Source organism: Cydia fagiglandana, chromosome 23, assembly GCF_963556715.1.
Source record: "Cydia fagiglandana chromosome 23, ilCydFagi1.1, whole genome shotgun sequence".
Taxonomy (NCBI): Eukaryota; Metazoa; Arthropoda; class Insecta; order Lepidoptera; family Tortricidae; genus Cydia; species Cydia fagiglandana.
The window spans coordinates 2,930,989-2,950,847 of record NC_085954.1 but is presented as its reverse complement, the minus strand read 5'-3'; the positions used below and the strand labels follow the sequence as shown (position 1 = coordinate 2,950,847).

The window sequence follows — 19,859 nt, the reverse complement described above, 5'->3', positions numbered from 1 at the left end:
ATCGAGGTTTGTCCCTGCCACTCCAAGTGTTGGTCCATCGATCCTGATCCTTCCTATATATATAAATATTTCATTATTTCGTACATATTTACAGTAATCATACACTCAAAAATATAATTTATACGTATATTCGATAAAATCACTCAACGTGCTACCATACTTTAATTGGTGCGCATCACGCTTATTTCATCTTATTTCACAACTAGTTATCATTAAATACAAGTTATTTCACTCATTCTTTAAGATTCAAAGCATATTTTTGGTAAATCGCGCATATTTCAACAAGTCAATTGTAAAATTTGTTCGCCGTTTGCACCATTTATACATACCTACCTACCCGCCATCTTACATTTATACGCGCCGCGCACAGTTCATCGCTTTGATTTTATTTTAATTAATTGACAAAACTCTCATTTTATAACTTCACGCAAATTACGCATACGCATATTATTAATTGACTTATTACCAACATGGGGGGAGGCAATAAATCAAAAGATGGTTCAAGCGACGAGGATGTTATGATTACTTTTTTAGAACATAAAAAACAATTTCTGTTTCAAATAATTCAAGACGTCTATAACTTAAGCTTGAAGGTTTCCAACGATGTCACACGCACACAATTCTTAGCTAGGGCTCAATCCGTTGATAAAACGCGTTCAGATTATATTGAAACAATTGATAAACTTATGATTGAACAACTCAAAGAAAATCCTGAGGCTCAGCCGAGTTATAGTATTTTAAATACATTTGACGAGTTATATTGTTACATTAAACAAAAGGAAACCACACTGAGGCAAGAGCTTGAGGACCAAAAGAAAAATAATAATTTTAACACTAAGTTGCCCCCGCTTCAACTCATAGGTTTTGATGGTACTCCTACTAAGTGGCCAGTATTCTATGAAAATTTCCGCAGTGTCATACACACTAATACTCGCTTAACCAATGCTGAAAAGGTCCAGTACCTAATAGGATGTCTCTCCGGCAAAGCACTTAATGTTTGTTCCGGAATAACTGCTACCTCTGAAAACTATGACATCATATGGCAAGCTCTTCTAGCAAAATACCAAGATACTAGGGTACAGGCTTCTGTCTATTTAGACCAGATGTTACAACAAAAGACTGGACAGTCAGTCGATAATATACTTGATAACTTTTGTTCCGCTGAAGCAGCATTGCAGCGCTTGAAAATTGATAACTTATCAGATTTTATGATAACTCATATTGCCTTAAGCAAATTGGACAAAACTATGATCGACCTGTTCGAACAGGCTCATAGACACATAGAAATTCCTAAATTTAGTGATTTAAAGAAATTTTTAACTGAACAGAGTAAACTCCAAGTACTCCACGCGCCGTCGCGCTCTCAAACTCAAACTTATAATAATAATACTCGCGCTCAGATCACTAACAAAACCGCACCGCAAATTAATAAAATAAAAACATTCTGTACTCAAGTAACCGTTCCGCAACCTCAGACTTCCAGCAAGTCTAATAGCTCTGACAGTGTCACTCAACCGCGATCATGCAAAGTGTGTAACTCTCAACTCTCTCACCCTCTATTCAAATGCGAATATTTCCTAAAACAAAATACTCAAACGCGCAACGACATAGTTCGTCAACACACATTTTGCATAAACTGTTTAGGTTTTCATCATATTAATACATGTAAATCAACAAACCGGTGTTCGATTTGCAATAAGAAACATCATTCATTATTACACTACGAAACCCATTCGAATACAACGCATTCCCCGCGATCAGCTGATTCAGCAAATGATAATAATAACAACAACTCAGCTGGCGCGCGCGCTTCAACAGCGCCGCTCCCAAGCACTAGCTCCGCGAATCTTCCGTCTCTGTCTCACCCGCCGCGTCAGCCGCGCTCGCCTACGGCGAGTGCCGCTCGCACGCACGGCGGTCAGACAAGCGCTCAGGTGAATAACGACAACATCGCGTTATCAGTTACCATCCCCGCGCGAAACTCTAACAGTGACACGTTAGTTTTATGCCCGACCGCGTCTGTTAACGTTTATAGTAACAATAAAACGCATCGCCTACGCGTTTTCTTGGATACTGGGGCGGCTACTAATTTCATAACGAAGGCTTGTTGTGAACGCTTAAATTTAAAAATAATTCCCGCACCCGCTATTATTAATGGCATAGGAAAAATCAAAGACCGCACGTTTGGAATAACGCAACTCACAATACACTCTCGATTCGACTCACGCTGTTCCTATACCGTTTGCTGCCGCGTTATGGATGAAATTACGGACATTTTACCTAGCGCCGAGCTAGAAACCACGCAATTAGATCATCTTCAAGGCTTGCCGATGGCCGATGACGAATATTACTTACCGGGTGAAATAGATTGTTTGATAGGTAATGAACTATTTCCCACGTTACTCGGACCAGGTAAAGTGACCTCGCCGACCTCCTCGGTTGTAGGTATTGAAACTACTCTAGGATACATCGCCGGAGGAAGGGCGCAATGTTTTCCTAACTCGCTCGAAAATGTAACTCGCTCATTAAACGCTCACAATTCGGAAAATAATTTCTTTTGCCAAACTGAAGATTTCTGTCTCGATCAATTAACGCAACGCTTTTGGGAAATTGAAAATGTCCCAGAAAAAATCCATTTTAGTCCAGATGACGAAGCATGTGAAAAACATTTTCAATCAACTTACACGCGCGAGGACGACGGTACCTACACCGTTGCTCTTCCTTTCAAACACTCGCCTGCCGAATTAGGATCCTCTTATGCTGCCGCGAAGCACCGCTTACTGAATTTGGAAAAGAAACTCGACTCCACTGGATTACGGTCAGATTATAACGCAACTATTCAAACTTACATAGATCAAGGTTATTTAACAAAGGTCCCAAATGATTTTCAAACCACTGATTCTTATTATATTCCGCATAGAGCCGTTTATCGTCCAGACAAAGAAACTTCAAAGACGCGTATCGTACTGAACGCTGGTTGTAAAACCACCTCAGGAAAATCACTTAATGATTTACTATATGTAGGCCCAGTTCTACAGAATAATATTTTCGAATTGTTGTTAAATCTCCGCATGTTTTCAATCGCAATATCCGCAGATATCGAAAAAATGTATTTTCAAGTGAAACTTTCTCCTGATCATCACTCATTCCAAAGAATTTTATTCAGGTTTGACACTAATTCACCGATTGAAATATATCAATTTAATAGGGTCTGTTTCGGTGTTTCCAGTTCGCCATATTTAGCTTTGCGTGTCGTGCGACAACTTGCCGCAGATAGCCGCGATTCATTCCCGCTCGCCGCTTATGAAGCCGAAAACCATATGTACGTCGACGATTATGTTAGCTCCGTGGATAACGTAGATACGGCAGAAAAAATATATAAGGAGATGACCGCTATGTTCAAATCGGGAGGTTTTCAATTTAGTTAAATGGATTTCAAATGATACTCAATTCATGTCGCGCGTCCCATCCGCACTAAAAAGCCCTCTCGTTGTCAAATTTGATGACGATCCCAACGCTGACACTAAAATCGTAGGTATTCAGTGGCAGCCTACTGACGATAACTTTCATTTCAAAACAAACATAGATTTTCCAGAAACTTGTACTAAACGCTCGATTCTATCTGTCACCGCGCGCTTATTCGACCCGCTAGGTCTAATTAGCCCGGTTGTAGCTTACATGAAATTACTCATTCAAGAATGTTTTAAACTTCAACTTGACTGGGATGATGAAGTGCCTGACTTCATTCTCTCCAAGTGGAAACAATTCCACGAGGAACTTCCGCACTTATCACAAACTAAAATACCGCGTCATATTGGCATCACGTCCACAAACAGAATAACTTTAATCGGATTCGCCGACGCTAGCCAGCAGTGCTATGGATCTGCTATCTATGTACGCATAGATTCAGATGAAAACTCAACCGCGCATTCAGTAGAATTACTCACCGCTAAATCCAAAGTTTCCAATCCGAATAAAACACTCGCTCGCTTAGAGCTCTGCGCCGCTGTGTTACTCGCAAAATTGATAAATTCCGTTCGCGACGTCCTAAGTAAACGATGCACTATAAATAAAATATACGCTTTTTCAGACGCTACTGTAACACTCACATGGATTCATTCACCCGCTTATAAATTTCACACATTTGTAGCTAATCGTATAGCTCAAATAAATGAGTACTTACCCGCTTCCCACTGGTTCCACGTCCGTGGTGTAGAGAACCCTGCAGATATTGTGTCGCGGCCTGTAACGCCAACAGGATTAGTAAATAACTCACTCTGGTTCCACGGCCCGCAATGGCTGTCCGCTCCGATTAATACCTGGCCTGTAAAAGAATTTAAAATAAATAATAATAAACAGGAAGATTTACAAGAAATTAAAATTACATCGCTTCCCGCGCAAACTGTATCTACGGACTTTGCTACGGATGAACCTACTCACCCAATTCACGACCTCGCTGTAAGATGTTCGACGTGGACTAAATTCATTCGCTCACTCGTATACGCTTTCCGTTTTTCAAAATTACTCCACTCTCAAGGTTCCATAACTCCAACGGATTTAGAATATGCAGAATATCGCGTACTACGCTACGAACAAGCAACACATTTATCTCGCGAGCTTGATGCTATTAAAAATAACAAACTAATTCCTAGTAAATCAGTTCTTAAACTGCACCCATTTATTGATGACCAAGGTCTCCTAAGAGTAGGAGGTAGACTCACTCATTCACAGTTAGGTTTTGATCAAAAACATCAAATACTACTGTCCGCAAAAAGTAGAATAGTGTCGCTTTTAGTAGATTATTATCACTCGTCGAACCTGCATACCGGTCCCGCCTTAGTACTAGCATTAATTAGACAAAAATATTGGATTTTATCTGCTCGAAATTTAATTCGCCAAAGAGTACACAAATGCAACTCCTGTTTCAAACTTAAACCGTTGTCTACACAACCACCGATGGGTGACCTCCCCGCCATCCGCGTCTCTCAAGTAAAAGCATTCGTACACACGGCTGTCGATTACGGCGGACCGTTTTATATCACTCATATACGCCGTCGCGGAGTTAAAAGCCACAAGGCTTATATTTGCCTGTTTGTTTGTTTAACAACAAAAGCCATCCATTTAGAATTGGTCTCCGATCTGAGCACGGACTTATTTCTTGCCGCTTTTAAACGATTCATTTCACGCAGAGGTCCGGTTTCAATTTTATATAGTGACGGAGGTACAAATTTTATTGGTGCGAAAAACAAATTAAACGAAATTTACCCACTTATACAGTCCACTGATTATAATAACTATTTGAGTAATTACCTTGCGCAACATAAGATTCAATTTCAACACAGTCCACCTTATGGTCCGAACTTTAACGGTTTAAGCGAAACTAATGTCAAGTCAGTCAAAACTCACTTATATAAAGTTATAGGTAGTCAAATTTTAACCTATGAAGAATTTAATTCAGTTTTGGTCCAAATTGAAGGGCTACTTAACAGTCGTCCAATTTGCGTCCTATCATCGGATCCTTCTGATCCGACCGCGTTATCTCCGAGTCATTTCTTGAATATCACTCCACTTAAATTTTTACCCGCGGAGAAAGTTGATATTAATATTCCAAATCATATGTTAACTCGCTATCAACTTTTAAATAAAATTGTTCAGAGTTATTGGAACCGTTTCAGCATGGAATATCTGACTTCCCTTCAACAACGCGATAAATGGAATTCACCTTCCAAACCTGTGAGTGTGGGAACAGTTGTTGTCATTAAAGATGATAATGCTCATCCTATGTTCTGGCCTCTCGCCGTTGTCTCAGAGGTTTTCCCAGGAAAAGATAATGTAATTCGCGTCGCTAAAGTAACTACTTCTTCAGGAACTTATGTCCGTCCTGTAACTCGGCTCTGCCCGTTACCTACGCAATAATTAAATTTAACATAGTACAAACTTAGTTAATAAAAATACTCTTACTATTAGTTTCTATATTAATTAATATTCATTTTTTTTTTAACGCAATGTAGAGGAAACCTCTAGGCGCCCCGAAGTTGGCTACGCCATTGTGATTCATACATTTTTTATAATTAATTCTAAACTCATTCTTAATATATCATACACACCATTCGAACGCATCTTTTATATATATCATACCTGGCAACATCCTTTCCTAACCCCCCGCTCCCCTAACCTCCAACCGCCAGTGCAAAATAAAATCTCATCGCGGGCGCGTCCAAAAAGTTTGCATTCCTCTAATTAAACTCAAAATCAAGTGAAAAGTACTTTAAAGAAGATCAGTGACGTCACGTGCAACCCTGTGCTTGTGAACTCATCGAAGTGTCGTGATTTTGCCGAAATACGAACTCAAAATTGGAGTCGGCGGTCTACGTGCTATCGAGGTTTGTCCCTGCCACTCCAGAACCCATACAGCATAAAGCGAACGGATAAGTAAACGTATCTACTCGTATCCGCTCCCCGCTTATGACATAAAACGCACCTTTAAACAGTTTTAATTTGAATTTATAATTACTTTGAGCATTAGCATAGGTATTTGTAGGTAATGCGCCATTTCGCTATACGAAGCAACGACCTTAAAATAGGCTTATCAAAAATTGTAGGAGCATTTAATTTTAGTTGCAAATTATGTTAAGGCCTAATCGCTAACTGTTACAGTGTGGCCGATGCTGTTTTGAGAATTAGATTTGGATGACCTTGACCGTGAGCATCGGCGTTATGTTACCCATTCCATTTCCAACGACAGCTGCACTACTGTCAATTTTACTATGGAAATTGACAATGACAGCGACGCGTTCAGTACCGGTAGTGCAGCTGCGGTTAGAAATGGAATGTTACCATTAGCGGATCGCGCTGATTGCTGCTGACGAAATCCATCCATTGGTAAACTGTCTTAACAGTTACATGTTTTAATGGGTTGTTGTATAATGTAGAGTTTAAGTTCATGTTATGTTGTAAAGATTAAGAGTTTTATGTTGTGTTTATGCAAATGTGTTAAAGAAAACTGACCCCACCTATGATTTGTATTCAGTTCACTTTTGATTCCTTGGTCACCTCAAGGTGGGCGGTTATGATGAAGGACATGTCGTCCTTGGTGGGCGGTATGTATAAAACGCCTTATTTACTTTATTTACTGAATTTCCCGATAGATGTCGCTCTTTATGTTTAGAACTAGCGAACGGTTGTCTGTCGTGGGATACGTAAGATTTCTTAATTTATTTTTGTATATTGAGATGATTTGTGTGCCAGATTAAACATACTTCTGTTTATAAAAACAAGGTGTTTGATTGAAGCTGCTTTCCCTTCGAAACCAGAGTCCAAGAGTGTACATGTCATATCAGAAAAAAATAACAGCGTAACAGGTTGTCAGAATCGGGCTCCAGAGAGCCTGGCCAAGGTGACAATCATAGATAGAAATCACCAAATATGGAAGTAGTCACGTGGTTTTTCGTAGCCTCTAGATACATTTTTTATTTTCGTTTGGCATTTTTCGATGTACGATTCTCATTTGGCCTGGCCTCCAGGGAGTCGTCATTTTGCTCGCATATTGGTGATCGAGAGGCTGACAACACAACTGAAGGTCATCTCAAAATTATGCCATCATCATCATCATCTCAGCCATAAGACGTCCACTGCTAAACATAGGCCTCCCCCTTGGACCTCCATACGTGCCGGTTGGAAGCGATCCGCATCCAGCGTCTTCCGGCGACCTTAACAAGGTCGTCTGTCCATCTTGTGGTCTTGTGGTACAAAATTATGTAAACCGTTTCAAATTTTTTATCCAGAATTGGCTATAGTGTGTATGTGTGAGTGTTGAATATGTTAGGGAAAATGGTGTTGGAAACCTTAATAAAGCTAAGTTTTAGCAGGGATAAGGATATACATAATTATTAGCTCACTCAACTCAGGCTTAAGTAACGTCTGAATCGTTCTGGAAAACGGGTGACTTTCCTGTGGACAATATAAAAAAAATTGCCTAATATACGTCCCCGCACAGGCCTCATCTTAAGCACGAGAGAGTTTGAGCTATAGTCCCCACGTGGCCCAATGCGGTTTGAATGTGGGACAATACATATAATAAAGTAAAATCACAGAAGAAATAATAGTACTACCGTACAGAAAGGACACTTCCTACAAACCCGAAGTTTGACAGCGGTTCAGGGTCGAATCATGCTATCCCTTTCTAATATATGGCACTATCCCTTTCGGCAATTTAGGGTTGTCAAAATTCAAGTGATTATCTTATCTCTGGTCGTGCAAGCAAAAGGAAGTCAAGTGGTGCTAACCCTAATAATTGCTCGGAGCAATGCTGAGCCGAGTTCGACCGAAGTCAGGAGTGTCTCCCCACTGGTAAAATGCCTACTTACCGATTGTGATCCAACAGTTTGTATTCATTGAAATTATACTATATTATATCACACCCACATTTAAGTGTTACAAAGGACGCATAGCGCGAGGAATTTCGTACATTTACCCGCCTGTTCCTATCTCCATCGCACGCGCTTGATTATATTGCTGTTCCGCTCGCACAGTGGCATTGACCGCCAGCATCATCGGCGGGACAGCAATATACATAATTATGCACGTGCTTCTTCTTTTCTTGCTGTTGTTGTCTGTACATGTTCGTACATGAATAAATCGTCACGAATAAAAATCTTTCATCTTATCTTATCTTAATCTTCCCCATTTCTAAGTATTTAGTTAGCGTAAGCAGGCGTGGCTCACTCCGCGATTTCGTCGCTTTGCAACAGGTAGCTACAAGTACATCCGTCCCACACCAATTTTGGTGGCTAGCCATAAGCCGCGCGTGCTGTCGCCACCTAGCGGTAATATCTGTCCTAATTGTAACAGACGCGTTTTATTAGAGAGTGAATCTTCTGTACCTAGTACTATTATTTATTCTGTGGCGTAAGGACTAAATCATTAGGTCATAAGATCCTTGAAACTTTGAAGCCTTGGAAGTTAGATTGAAAGGGACTCAATAGTTATGGTAATTAGATGAGAAACTAACTAAGTATAGGTACTAGTATTCGGTAATATGAACTAGGCTGAGGAATTAATTATAATAATAGACTAGGCTAGGATGCTTCAACAATACCTACTTAGGGGTTGTGCACAAATCACGTGAGGTGTTTTCGGCTACTTTTTGATCCCCCCTCCCCCTTGGTGATATTTGGTGAGGTTTTTAGCTACCCCCCTCCCCCACACAACCTCACGTGTATTTTTTTGAAATTTTTTTATTCGACCTAATTTTAAAATAAATAGTATTGTATATAGAAAATCTTATTTATTTTTCTATTTTCGTTAAATAGGCTCGCTATTTTGAGATGCAGAGTGAAGATTTATGTTTAACGAAACCGAGAAAAAGTATCTACTCATGCGGTAGGTCTTTTTTTCTTAGTTTCGTTCACTGTAGAAAAATACACGTGAGGTTTTCTTATACCCCCCTCCCCCAACATGATCTATCGTGATTTTTTCGTGAACATGGCGCGTGATCATATATTCCTGGCTTTATGTTATTACTTAAATGATTTTATTTCAACCATTCATTCATAATTCCCTTTTTTGTCCCCAGGAAGCGATAGTGGGCTCCGAAGTGATACTTCCCTGCCGAGTAGAACACAAAGTCGGGGCGCTGCAATGGACACAGAACGACTTCGGTCTCGGCACCAACAGGAATCTCAGCGGCTACGACCGGTACCTGATGATCGGGAGCGACGAAGAAGGTATGTATGCCTCGCACCTTACAAAAAACCGCAGCCAAGTAACACTAGACCCTGGAGCATTCCACAGGCTGTCCCGTAAAAACGCATTTTATTTCCTGTATTGCGACTCTTTTTTCGGCATTTAAAGCAGGCGATTATTTTTCTGTGCAAATTTTTGACCATTTGTCATAGAAAAAGAAACTCTTATACTTACCTATCTATCTTCAGAAAATTCGCGGACAAACGGTAGACAATTTCATGGAATGCTCCTTACTCATGTCTTGTGTTCCTGCCGGTATGTAAGATTGCCACAGTTCAACGAGGGTGCGGAGTTGCAGGCACCTCTGGAGTTGCAGGCGTCCATAGGCTACGGTTTGCTTACCATTAGACGTGCCGTATGCTTGTTTGCCACCGACGTAGTATAAAATAATGCATTTTTGTATAGATCTTCATTGGAAACTTGAATTTCACCGAAGGGAGTATGGAAATGAAGCATAAGCTGTAATAGATTAGATAGTGGTCATCAGGTTTTTACTGACTCTTCGAAAGCTTTTGACAAAGTTATTCACGAGATATTAGATAAATTGCATAATATCGGTATTGCAGTTTACCTGGTGCCAAACTTACCCTCAATGCAGACCGTCAAGACAGTGTGGTAATGAAAAGAACTCGATCTAGCTGTATTATTGCAATCTTCGGTGTACCACAAGGCGCTAATTTAGGGCCATTATTATTAATATATTTATAATGAAATATTATCGAAAGCACAATGATTCATTTGCATGAGCTGTCGAATGTCGGTTTTGTAAGACAGTAGGTCTTCTTACAATTTGCAAAAATAAAATAAAATACCTCTCTGTTGCATACCTCAAAATTACATGTGATATGTTGAACTGTTTATATTTGTTCCTTTTGAGTGAACCCTGAAAGCGATGGACAAAACACAGACCAGTACAAGTATAGTATTCACTAGATACTTGGAAATGAGTTTTTCTAGTAACCTAACAACTTTCCGCAAACTACAAGTGACCGATATTTAATTTTCCTTGACCGCACTACACATGAAATAGTTTATTTCAAATTAGCCGAGTTTAAACTGAAACTATTTAGTACTGTAGGTCACGTGGCAACATTGTGTTGATTGCCAATTTTACACAATAGTGAAATACAGGCGGGCATTGACATAATATATTATGTTGCGGCCGTGAATCTACAGGGAGATGGAGAGAGACTAGAGGGAGAGGTGAAACGAATGATAAATGAATTGGATGTCATATCTAAAAATGTATGACGGAGAGCTTCTAAATTGAAAATGGCGTTGACAGTTTCATGCCTATAGTATAGACATACTGACGGCAGTAACTTCAAGATATTCACAAGAGACGACACGTACTAGATCCATTCTAGATACGTTATAGTTTAGATATCAACTAGTTCTCTTTTGCAGAGCAATTCGGGCAACCAATGTCACTTTTACGTTAGATACAGTAAGCTATCTATTAGGTTTGAATTGGATCTCTAAGTCATAATCCTGTGGAAATTGTTCAAGAGTATCTCCAGAACCGAGCAAATGTCAAATTCGACAGGTTAGATCTTAAACATATCGTTATCATATCTTGGTGCATGATGTCTAAAAGATGTCTAATAGATGTCTATTTCATAATCCGAATCGGGCCAAATGTTTCTATTTATCTGTGTGGCCTTTCATTACAGTGTGATAGTATGTTTTAAAACAAAGATGTTTTTTTACATTACCTAAGGAAGTTTCTGTTACCATCTCGGTGGCAAACAAGCGTACGGCTCGCCTGATGGCAAGTGATTACCGTAGCCTATGAGCGCCTGTAGCTCCAAAGGTTACTAAGACTGCACTGTCCGTCCGTCTGTCGGTCTGTCTATCACCAGGCCGTCCATCTGTCTGTCTGTCTATCATCTGTATCTCATGAATTGTGATAGCGAGACAGTTTAAATTTTCACAGATGATGTATTTCTGTTGCCACTATAACAACAAATACTAAAAAGTACGAAACCCTCGGTGGGCTACTCCGACTCGCACTTGTCCGGTTTTTTCAATCACTCACGAGACTCGCATTCTTGTAATTTTTAACTAAAACGCTCAAACATGTGTAGGCACATACTTTCATGCAGTAGAGTCACCATCAGATATATCGGAGCGGCCAAGGTGTTCACAATATCTGAACACGCACTCTAACGCCCTGACAATAGAGGCGTGCTCAGATATTTGTGAGCACCTTGACCGCTCCGATATATCTGATGGCGACTGTACCTACGCTACTCAACCTTGTTTATGTGAATGTATTTGGCACACGCAGAATCTTTACGCATTTCAGATATTTAGGTAAATTGCCTCTTTTATTTTTATTAGCAGACGCACTATACAGGGTGTAATCGTTAAGTGTAGCCAGGCTATAATTCCGTAAATATAACAGATATCAGAAAACTTCAAATTGATATCGAAAGTGTAAAATTACATTAATAACTTTTTTAAATAAAAACAGAAATATCCCAAACATTAACTTCAAACCCTCCCATACATTTAGTACGACGACTCACCCTTCAAAGAACGTTGGTGTCGTAAGAGATAAAACTGCTTGAGAATCATTATTTGCGATGATAAACTGTACTTTCGATATCAATTTGAAGTTTTCTGATATCTGTTATATTTACGGAATTATAGCCTGGCTACACTTAACGATTACACCCTGTATGCATAGTTTATAAATTAAAAACTTTATGCTAATGTGTCCTCTACGAAGATATCGGCACTAGTCTGTGGGCCCGATTCGGATTTTTAAATAGACATCTATTAGATATATTTTAAACATCACCAAGCTACGATAACGATATGTTTTTTAGGGTTCCGTACCCAAAGGGTAAAACGGGACCCTATTACTAAGACTTCGCTGTCCGTCCGTCCGTCCGTCCGTCCGTCCGTCCGTCCGTCTGTCACCAGGCTGTATCTCACGAACCGTGATAGATAGTATAGATAGTGACAGTTGAAATTTTCATAGATGATGTATTTCTGTTGCCGCTATAACAACAAATACTAAAAACAGAATAAAATAAAGATTTAAGTGGGGCTCCCATACAGCAAACGTGATTTTTGACCAAAGTTAAGTAACGTCGGGCGTGGTCAGTACTTGGATGGGTGACCGTTTTCTTTTTGCATTTTTTCGTTTTTTTTTTTGTTTTATGGTACGGAACCCTTCGTGCGCGACTCCGACTCGCACTTGCCCGGTTTCTAAGATCTAACCTGCCAATTGACATTTACGCGATTCTGGAGACACTCTTGAACGATTTCCACAGGATATGACTTAGAGATCCAATTCACACCTAATAGGTATCTTACTCTATCTAAAGTAAAAGTGACATTGGTTGCCCGAATTGCGCTGCAAAAGAGAACTAGTTGATATCTAAACTATAACGTACCTATCTATAGTCTCTTGTGAATATCTTGAAGTTCGAATACGGCAGTGTGCGGAAAGAGAAGAGTCTTAGAATATATTGGATCCCATACGTTCCATGACTCTTCTCTTTCCGCGCAGACTCTAGTTTGATTTGAAAAAATCTCATATCTGACACTTAACTATTACTCAAATACTCAGTACTGCTATTCGACAATAGATGTCGCGGCGAACAAAAACTCTAATGGTCAACGATTTTCAGGTAATTTATAACCGGATTTCTCGAAACTCCTTCCGCTTCTAACGTTAGTTGTAAATTGTTTTAGCAGTACATTTTTAGTCAGTAGCGACACTTATGTCATCTGGTGTCAAGGAGCGGTACTGATAGTTCCACTACTTGACGTTAGATGTCGACTACGGAATAACGCGCGTTTTGGTAAGATACTGATGTATGGAGTTATTATACTATGTAGACACGATTATAGAACTTCTAGTTCTAGACAAAGCCTGCCTGTCTCAATTTCTGACTACAAAGCATATCAAAACTTGGCGATAGCTTAAGAGGCTCTTTCAATTCATACTGCAAAGACGTCTAGTGTCTAAGATACTCGACAACTTCGTTTTTAGGGTTCCGTACCCAAAGGGTAAAACGGGACCCTATTACTAAGACTTCGCTGTCCGTCCGTCCGTCCGTCCGTCTGTCTGTCACCAGGCTGTATCTCATGAACCGTGATAGCTAGACAGTTGAAATTTTCACAGATGATGTATTTCTGTTGCCGCTATAACAACAAATACTAAAAACAGTATAAAATAAAAATTTAAGTGGGGCTCCCATACAACAAACGTGATTTAAGACCAAAGTTAAGCAACGTCGGGCGGGGTCAGTACTTGGATGGGTGACCGTTTTTTTTTGCATTTTTTTCCGTTTTTTTTTGCATTATGGTACGGAACCCTACGGGCGCGAGTCCGACTCGCACTTGCCCGGTTTTTTTTATATAGATTACTATACTCTGTATCTTTAGGTATTTAAATAAAAGTAAACAAATTCTACACTCAAATGGCTCTTTAAGCCAGTTGAGGGTAGATGGAAACATTACACGATCAAATAATGTAGGTTAAAGTTATGTCGTTCATTGACGGGTCCAGGCGGTTTTGTATTTGGTCGGTTAACCAATAAACTACCAACTACCCGAAAATTTACAAATTGTTTGTTTACTTTTTGTTAAATTCTGCTAGGAATGATGATAATGGTTAAAATCCACCATTCATTACACAAACAATTTCCATTACGATCTTAATTGGTTCAATATGTATATACAGGGTGTCCCAGAATTCGACGTCAAGCCGTAAACGGATGATAGACCAAGTCATAAAAGTTATCATAAAAATACAAAAAAAATTCCAACTCATGTTCTTTAAAAATTATGGTCACTTTAAAAATCCACACCCTGTAATTATTCAAGATTACACAATAATAAAAAAAATCGAATAAATTATGGAATTTGTAGTAACAAGAGTTAAAGAACCATTACAGGATGTGGATTTTTTAGTGAATTTGTAAAGTGACCATAATTTTTAAAAAACATGAGTTGGATTTTTTTTTGTATTTTTATGAGAACTGTTATGACTTGGTCTATCATCCGTTTACGGCTTGACGTCGAATTCTGGGACACCCTGTATGGTGCTATACACGGCCTCATATGGTCATTGATATAAATAATAAAATTGCGTATCATTTAAAGATACAGGGATATATTCAAATTATACGCAATTCTGTAGCAACTTCGCCAAGTGGACGGAAACAGGTACTGGACGGTAAACTAACACAATGACCCTATACATATATTATCCAATAACTCTAGTTGGCAAAAATTTCGTTTGAAATTTACCTACACATAGCATTAGAACAAAAGATCTTATCCCTTTGAGACTCTCTTTCAGTTAACCTTTGATCAGACATACAAAGAATTAGACATACCAGCCTATTCGGATTTCGAGATAATCACAAGATCTAGAGACGATATAGAGATCAACTAGATCTACATTAGATATCGACTAGATGTGACTTGGATATCTAAGTCATAACTTGTCGAGATCGTTCAAGAGGACCTCCAGAATCGCGGAAACGTCAAATTTGACATATCTATCTTACAAATATCTTTAAATTATCCATATCGTAACTTGTTGAAGTCTAGTAGAAATCTATTTCATTTTCCGAATCGAGCCGATATTTATGTCATGACAATCAGATTTACCTAATTACCTACCATAGGTACTTTTACTCTTGAACTGTCTATTTATATTTGAAAGCTTCCGCAATTATTTGGCCAGATAAAACATTTTCCAACCTTGACTACAAATACAATGTAAAACGTAATAACTGCAAGAGAAAACTCATTCAATAATGCACCTTATGTAATTACAATTAGGTATATAATTGAATGGATATTCAAATGTATTTGCTGCACTTAGTCATAATGATTTGATGAACGAGTGCCAAGCCGGGGTCAATGGCCTGAGGTTAATAATATGTGTATGAGATTTTTGAGATGTGCAATGTATGAAAATAAACCGTTTTTTATGCGTGGCGCCTGAGCGTAATCTTTTCGGGTATACATATTTAGTACAATCAGCATCCAACAGATATAGTGACGGTCAAAGTGGTAATAATTTTACACATCCTTAATTTTTTACACATTTTTATTTAGCTTCACCGCCTATTAGGCCCTCGACTGACAGCAGACAGGCCACCGGCCGGCTATCTGATAATGTGTGTGTAAATTGGCCTGCAGGCCACTGACTGTCCGGCAGATATTTGTCGACGATGACCGGAATCGAAAAGCCGTAGTCCAAATAGCCGTCAGTCCAAAATCTTCAATAGAACTGTTAATGTGTGGCCTGCTGAGATTAACTGACAGGCTAATATCGTCCGGCGAACTGTCAATTTGTAGGGACCTGTCAAAATTATATCAGACTATTGCCGGCGGGCGGCCGTACGGTGGGAAACTGACGACTCGTCTGTAGTCGCAGAGGTGGCAGCAGACCATTGCCGGCCGGCAATTATCGCTTATGTTTGTGGACGTTATTGGTCTAGGACGGCAGGCCGCCCGATAAGGCCAGAGACTGCAGGCGGACTGGTAATCTGGTAATAATAAAGTGGGCCCCTTTATTCTTTGTATGTACTAATATTTATGTACTATAGAGTTTATGCTCATTATTAGAAGGATTTCGAGAAGGAATTGATTTCTTTGTATGTACTAATATATGTACTATCGAGTTTAGGCTCATTAGAAGGATTTCGAGAAGGAATTGATAGACATGCAATGGAGAGACTTACAGTCGGCGATAAAAGTATGTATCACAAATATTTTTAACGGTCACTTGTTACGATAACAAGGTGTGTTACAATGTGTTTGGTCTCTTTTGATTCTGACTGTACACGTATACAGTTCATTTCTGAATTTTGTATTTAAGACCTTTATTTTGTTTTACCTCATTTCACTGAATTTCAATCGCTGTGTTACATTTCGAACAGTTCGAAAATTTAATGATATATCTATAAGCTCGAAAACGATTAATACAAGTAGGTACCTACGTTAAAAATCCTTTCCTTTGATCTAGTCGGCTCAAAATCAAAGAAAGGTGTAGAAAAATTATGTTTTCGCGTTGTCCGTGGTGGTCATGAATGACGAATGATTTTGGAAGCAATTCAACTGAAAATTGGCACCGTTTGAATTCGTTTACATCAACTGATTAAAATTTAAAGATTTCCTTTTGTGTCTGAAATTTGTGTCGTAGTCTACCATAAGGAACGAGATTTGCTTGTATCTTTATACAAATAATCTGATAAAGCGTCCTTATGACAAGCGAAAAAGTGTGTTTTGCTTGGAAACACCACATATATTGAAGATACGATATAAAAAAATGTGGAAACTATATTGTATAAATAGGTACATATATATAAAAACGTAAACATGGTTTAAATTGTTTAGGTAGAGTTATATTTAGTACACGTTTCGACGTACCATTTCACTAGGAAGCGTAGGTGTAGTAGAAACAGCAAAAGTACTCGTTAGACCTGAAATAGTTTCGCGATGATTTGGTTTGAGGAAGATTAGGGGCCCAATTCGGATTTTGAAATAAACATCTATTAGATATCTTTTAGACATCACCAAGATACGATAACGATATGTTAAAGATCTAACCTGTCAAATTTGACATTTTTTGCGCGATTGTGGAGATACTCTTGAACGATTTCCACAGGATATGACTTAGAGATCCAATTCACATCTAATAAATATCTTACTCTATCTAACGTAAAAGTGACATTGGTTGTCCGAATTGCGCTGCAAAAGAGAACTAGTTGATATCTAAACTATAACGTATCTAGAATGGATCTAGTACGTGTCGTCTCTTGTTTAATATCTATGTTATATTATAAGGTTGTTGTTGAATATCTTGAAGTTCGAATACGGCAGAAGGTGAGAATAGTTTTGATAAACACATATATAAGGGTCTAGCAAGAAATTTGGATTTTGCAGTCCTTTGCTTTTATAAGGTCCACTGAAAAGACGTTAATGGGCCGATTTTTTCACTTTGTCAGATCTCGATGGTGGATATTAGAGTTCTCTATTTTGTACAATATCACCTAAAAACATCTTCCCCTGAGTTAATATTTTCGTAAGATTTGTAACTCAACCGAATATTTTTGGGACAAGTTGTAATTTCGTTGTAAAAGCGATATCTTCCAGACATTTAGGAAAAATATTAAGAAAGTGTTTGTTGTTGCAGGAGATTTCTCCTTGAAGATACAAAACGTGACTCTGGAAGACGACGGGGACTACCAGTGCCAAGTGAGCTCGGGGTTAAATGGTAAGTTATCTAACATCAAACATCAACATTTATTTAGCAAATAGGCCACAAGGGAGTTTTTACACGTCAACATTGAATTAACATAAAAGCAAAAATAATAACATCAACAATTTTATAAAATAAAACTAACAATTCAATCTAACGTATTACAATTACTATTAAGTACGGCCCGCTTGCACCATTCGACTAACCCGGGATTAAGCGGTTAAACCGTTAACCCAGTGTCAAATAGTACTGGTAACCATGGTAACTCCAGGTTGAACGAGTTAACTCTGCATGGTACAAGTTTAGTGGCGCTTAGCTAAATACCTTTTTCAACACAGCAGCTCGTAAAAGCTCTCTTTATTCTGACACAAGAGGCGATACTTTACCAAAGTTAGGTAATACAAATTTTGAGTTGTGTCCTCGTGTTGGTTAATAGACATGACTTAAGTAAGTCATGATTATGAATGAAAAATATTTAATAGTTTTAAGTGTAGTCAAAGCTTAAGAGAACTTGCATAGGTATATGTATGATGTAGATCAAACAAGGTCTAAATCATGTTCCAACTATAGCCCAAACCATCTTGTCCTGCGTGACTTGCATGAGGTCAGTACCCAGTAGTGGAACACATGAACCTTTTGCAGGCGTGGCTCACTTCGCCATTTCGTCGCTTTGCTACAAGTAGCTAAAAGTACATCCGTTCCATACCAATTTTGGTGGCTAGCCATAAGCCGCGCGTGGCGCTGTGGCCATCTAGCGGCCATACCTGTCCTGATCGTAACAGACACGTTTTGTTAGAGAGTGAGTCTTCTGTACAATAACTACCTACTACTATTAGTATTTATCCTGTGCTTTGGGTGATTATCTGATTATGTTTTCTTTGTCTGCAGGAGAGCCAGCCATACGTTCCCGCTACGCCAAACTAACAGTGTTGGTAGCACCAAATCCGCCTAGGATCGTGCAAGGCGCTTTCATAGATGCAACAGAAGAGCAACCAGTAGATATAGAATGCGTGTCCGTTGGCGGAAAACCTGCGGCTGAGGTTTGTCTTAGGGTTACATTCCATTTCCAACGACAGCTGCACTACTGTCAATTTTATTATGGAAATTGACAATGACAGCGACGCGTTCAGTACCGGTAGTGCAGCTGGGGTTAGAAATGGAATGTTACCATTATCAAGGATGGCTCACGTTAGACCGGGCCGTGCCCGGGCCGAGGCGTCCGGCCCCGGTCTAGCGTGAGTCATCCTTTATTCGGCATTCTCAAAAAATTAAGCAAAAATAATTACTAAAAAACTGTGAATGTAGGCCGAATAAAACGTTAAGTTTAGATTATTAGACTTGCCAAAAATAATATTCAGAAAGTATCAAATGGGATTAGGTATTGTATTCCTATTTGGTTTAAATATTAAATATGTTTACTTCAATAGTTCTAAATTTTCAAGACGACAGGAGGGACTACAATAAATTCGCTCTAAGCAACAGATTTTTTAGCAAATTTGTGCTGCATAGATAAGCAGAAAAATACCAGTCGGTATTTATTACAATTTTAAAGGTCCACTTAACTAATTTTTTTTATTTATTTTTTATTCAGATCACGTGGGTCGATGGCAACCAACAAGTTATCAAGAAGAACGTAAAAACGTCGGAGGAACTGCTACCAGATGGCCAAAAGTATAAAACCAGGTAAATACATGTATATTATAAAGTATTACCTATTTTTTAGGATTTGTCGAATATCTAAATTTGTCTACTTAACATTACACCATTACATATACCACGAAATAGGTCGTTAGGTACATTACGTATTTGATGAACCAGTAAAAGTCAACATTAAAAAACAGAAGACAGATTATTTAATGAATCAAGTTATAATTAT

The 19,859-nt window shown here is 38.8% G+C and overlaps 1 protein-coding gene across 3 annotated transcripts in view; it reads left to right on the top strand.

The window, feature by feature from the left end:
• Window positions 1-19,859, top strand: part of LOC134675862 (irregular chiasm C-roughest protein-like) — a 62,414-nt gene that overhangs the window by 23,042 nt on the left and 19,513 nt on the right. For all 3 annotated transcript variants that reach the window (XM_063534179.1, XM_063534178.1, XM_063534180.1), the window contains exons 3-6: window positions 9,575-9,725; window positions 17,918-17,998; window positions 18,872-19,023; window positions 19,575-19,666. In XM_063534179.1, coding sequence (XP_063390249.1) covers window positions 9,575-9,725; window positions 17,918-17,998; window positions 18,872-19,023; window positions 19,575-19,666 — 476 coding nt within the window. The remainder of the gene's footprint in view (window positions 1-9,574; window positions 9,726-17,917; window positions 17,999-18,871; window positions 19,024-19,574; window positions 19,667-19,859) is intronic.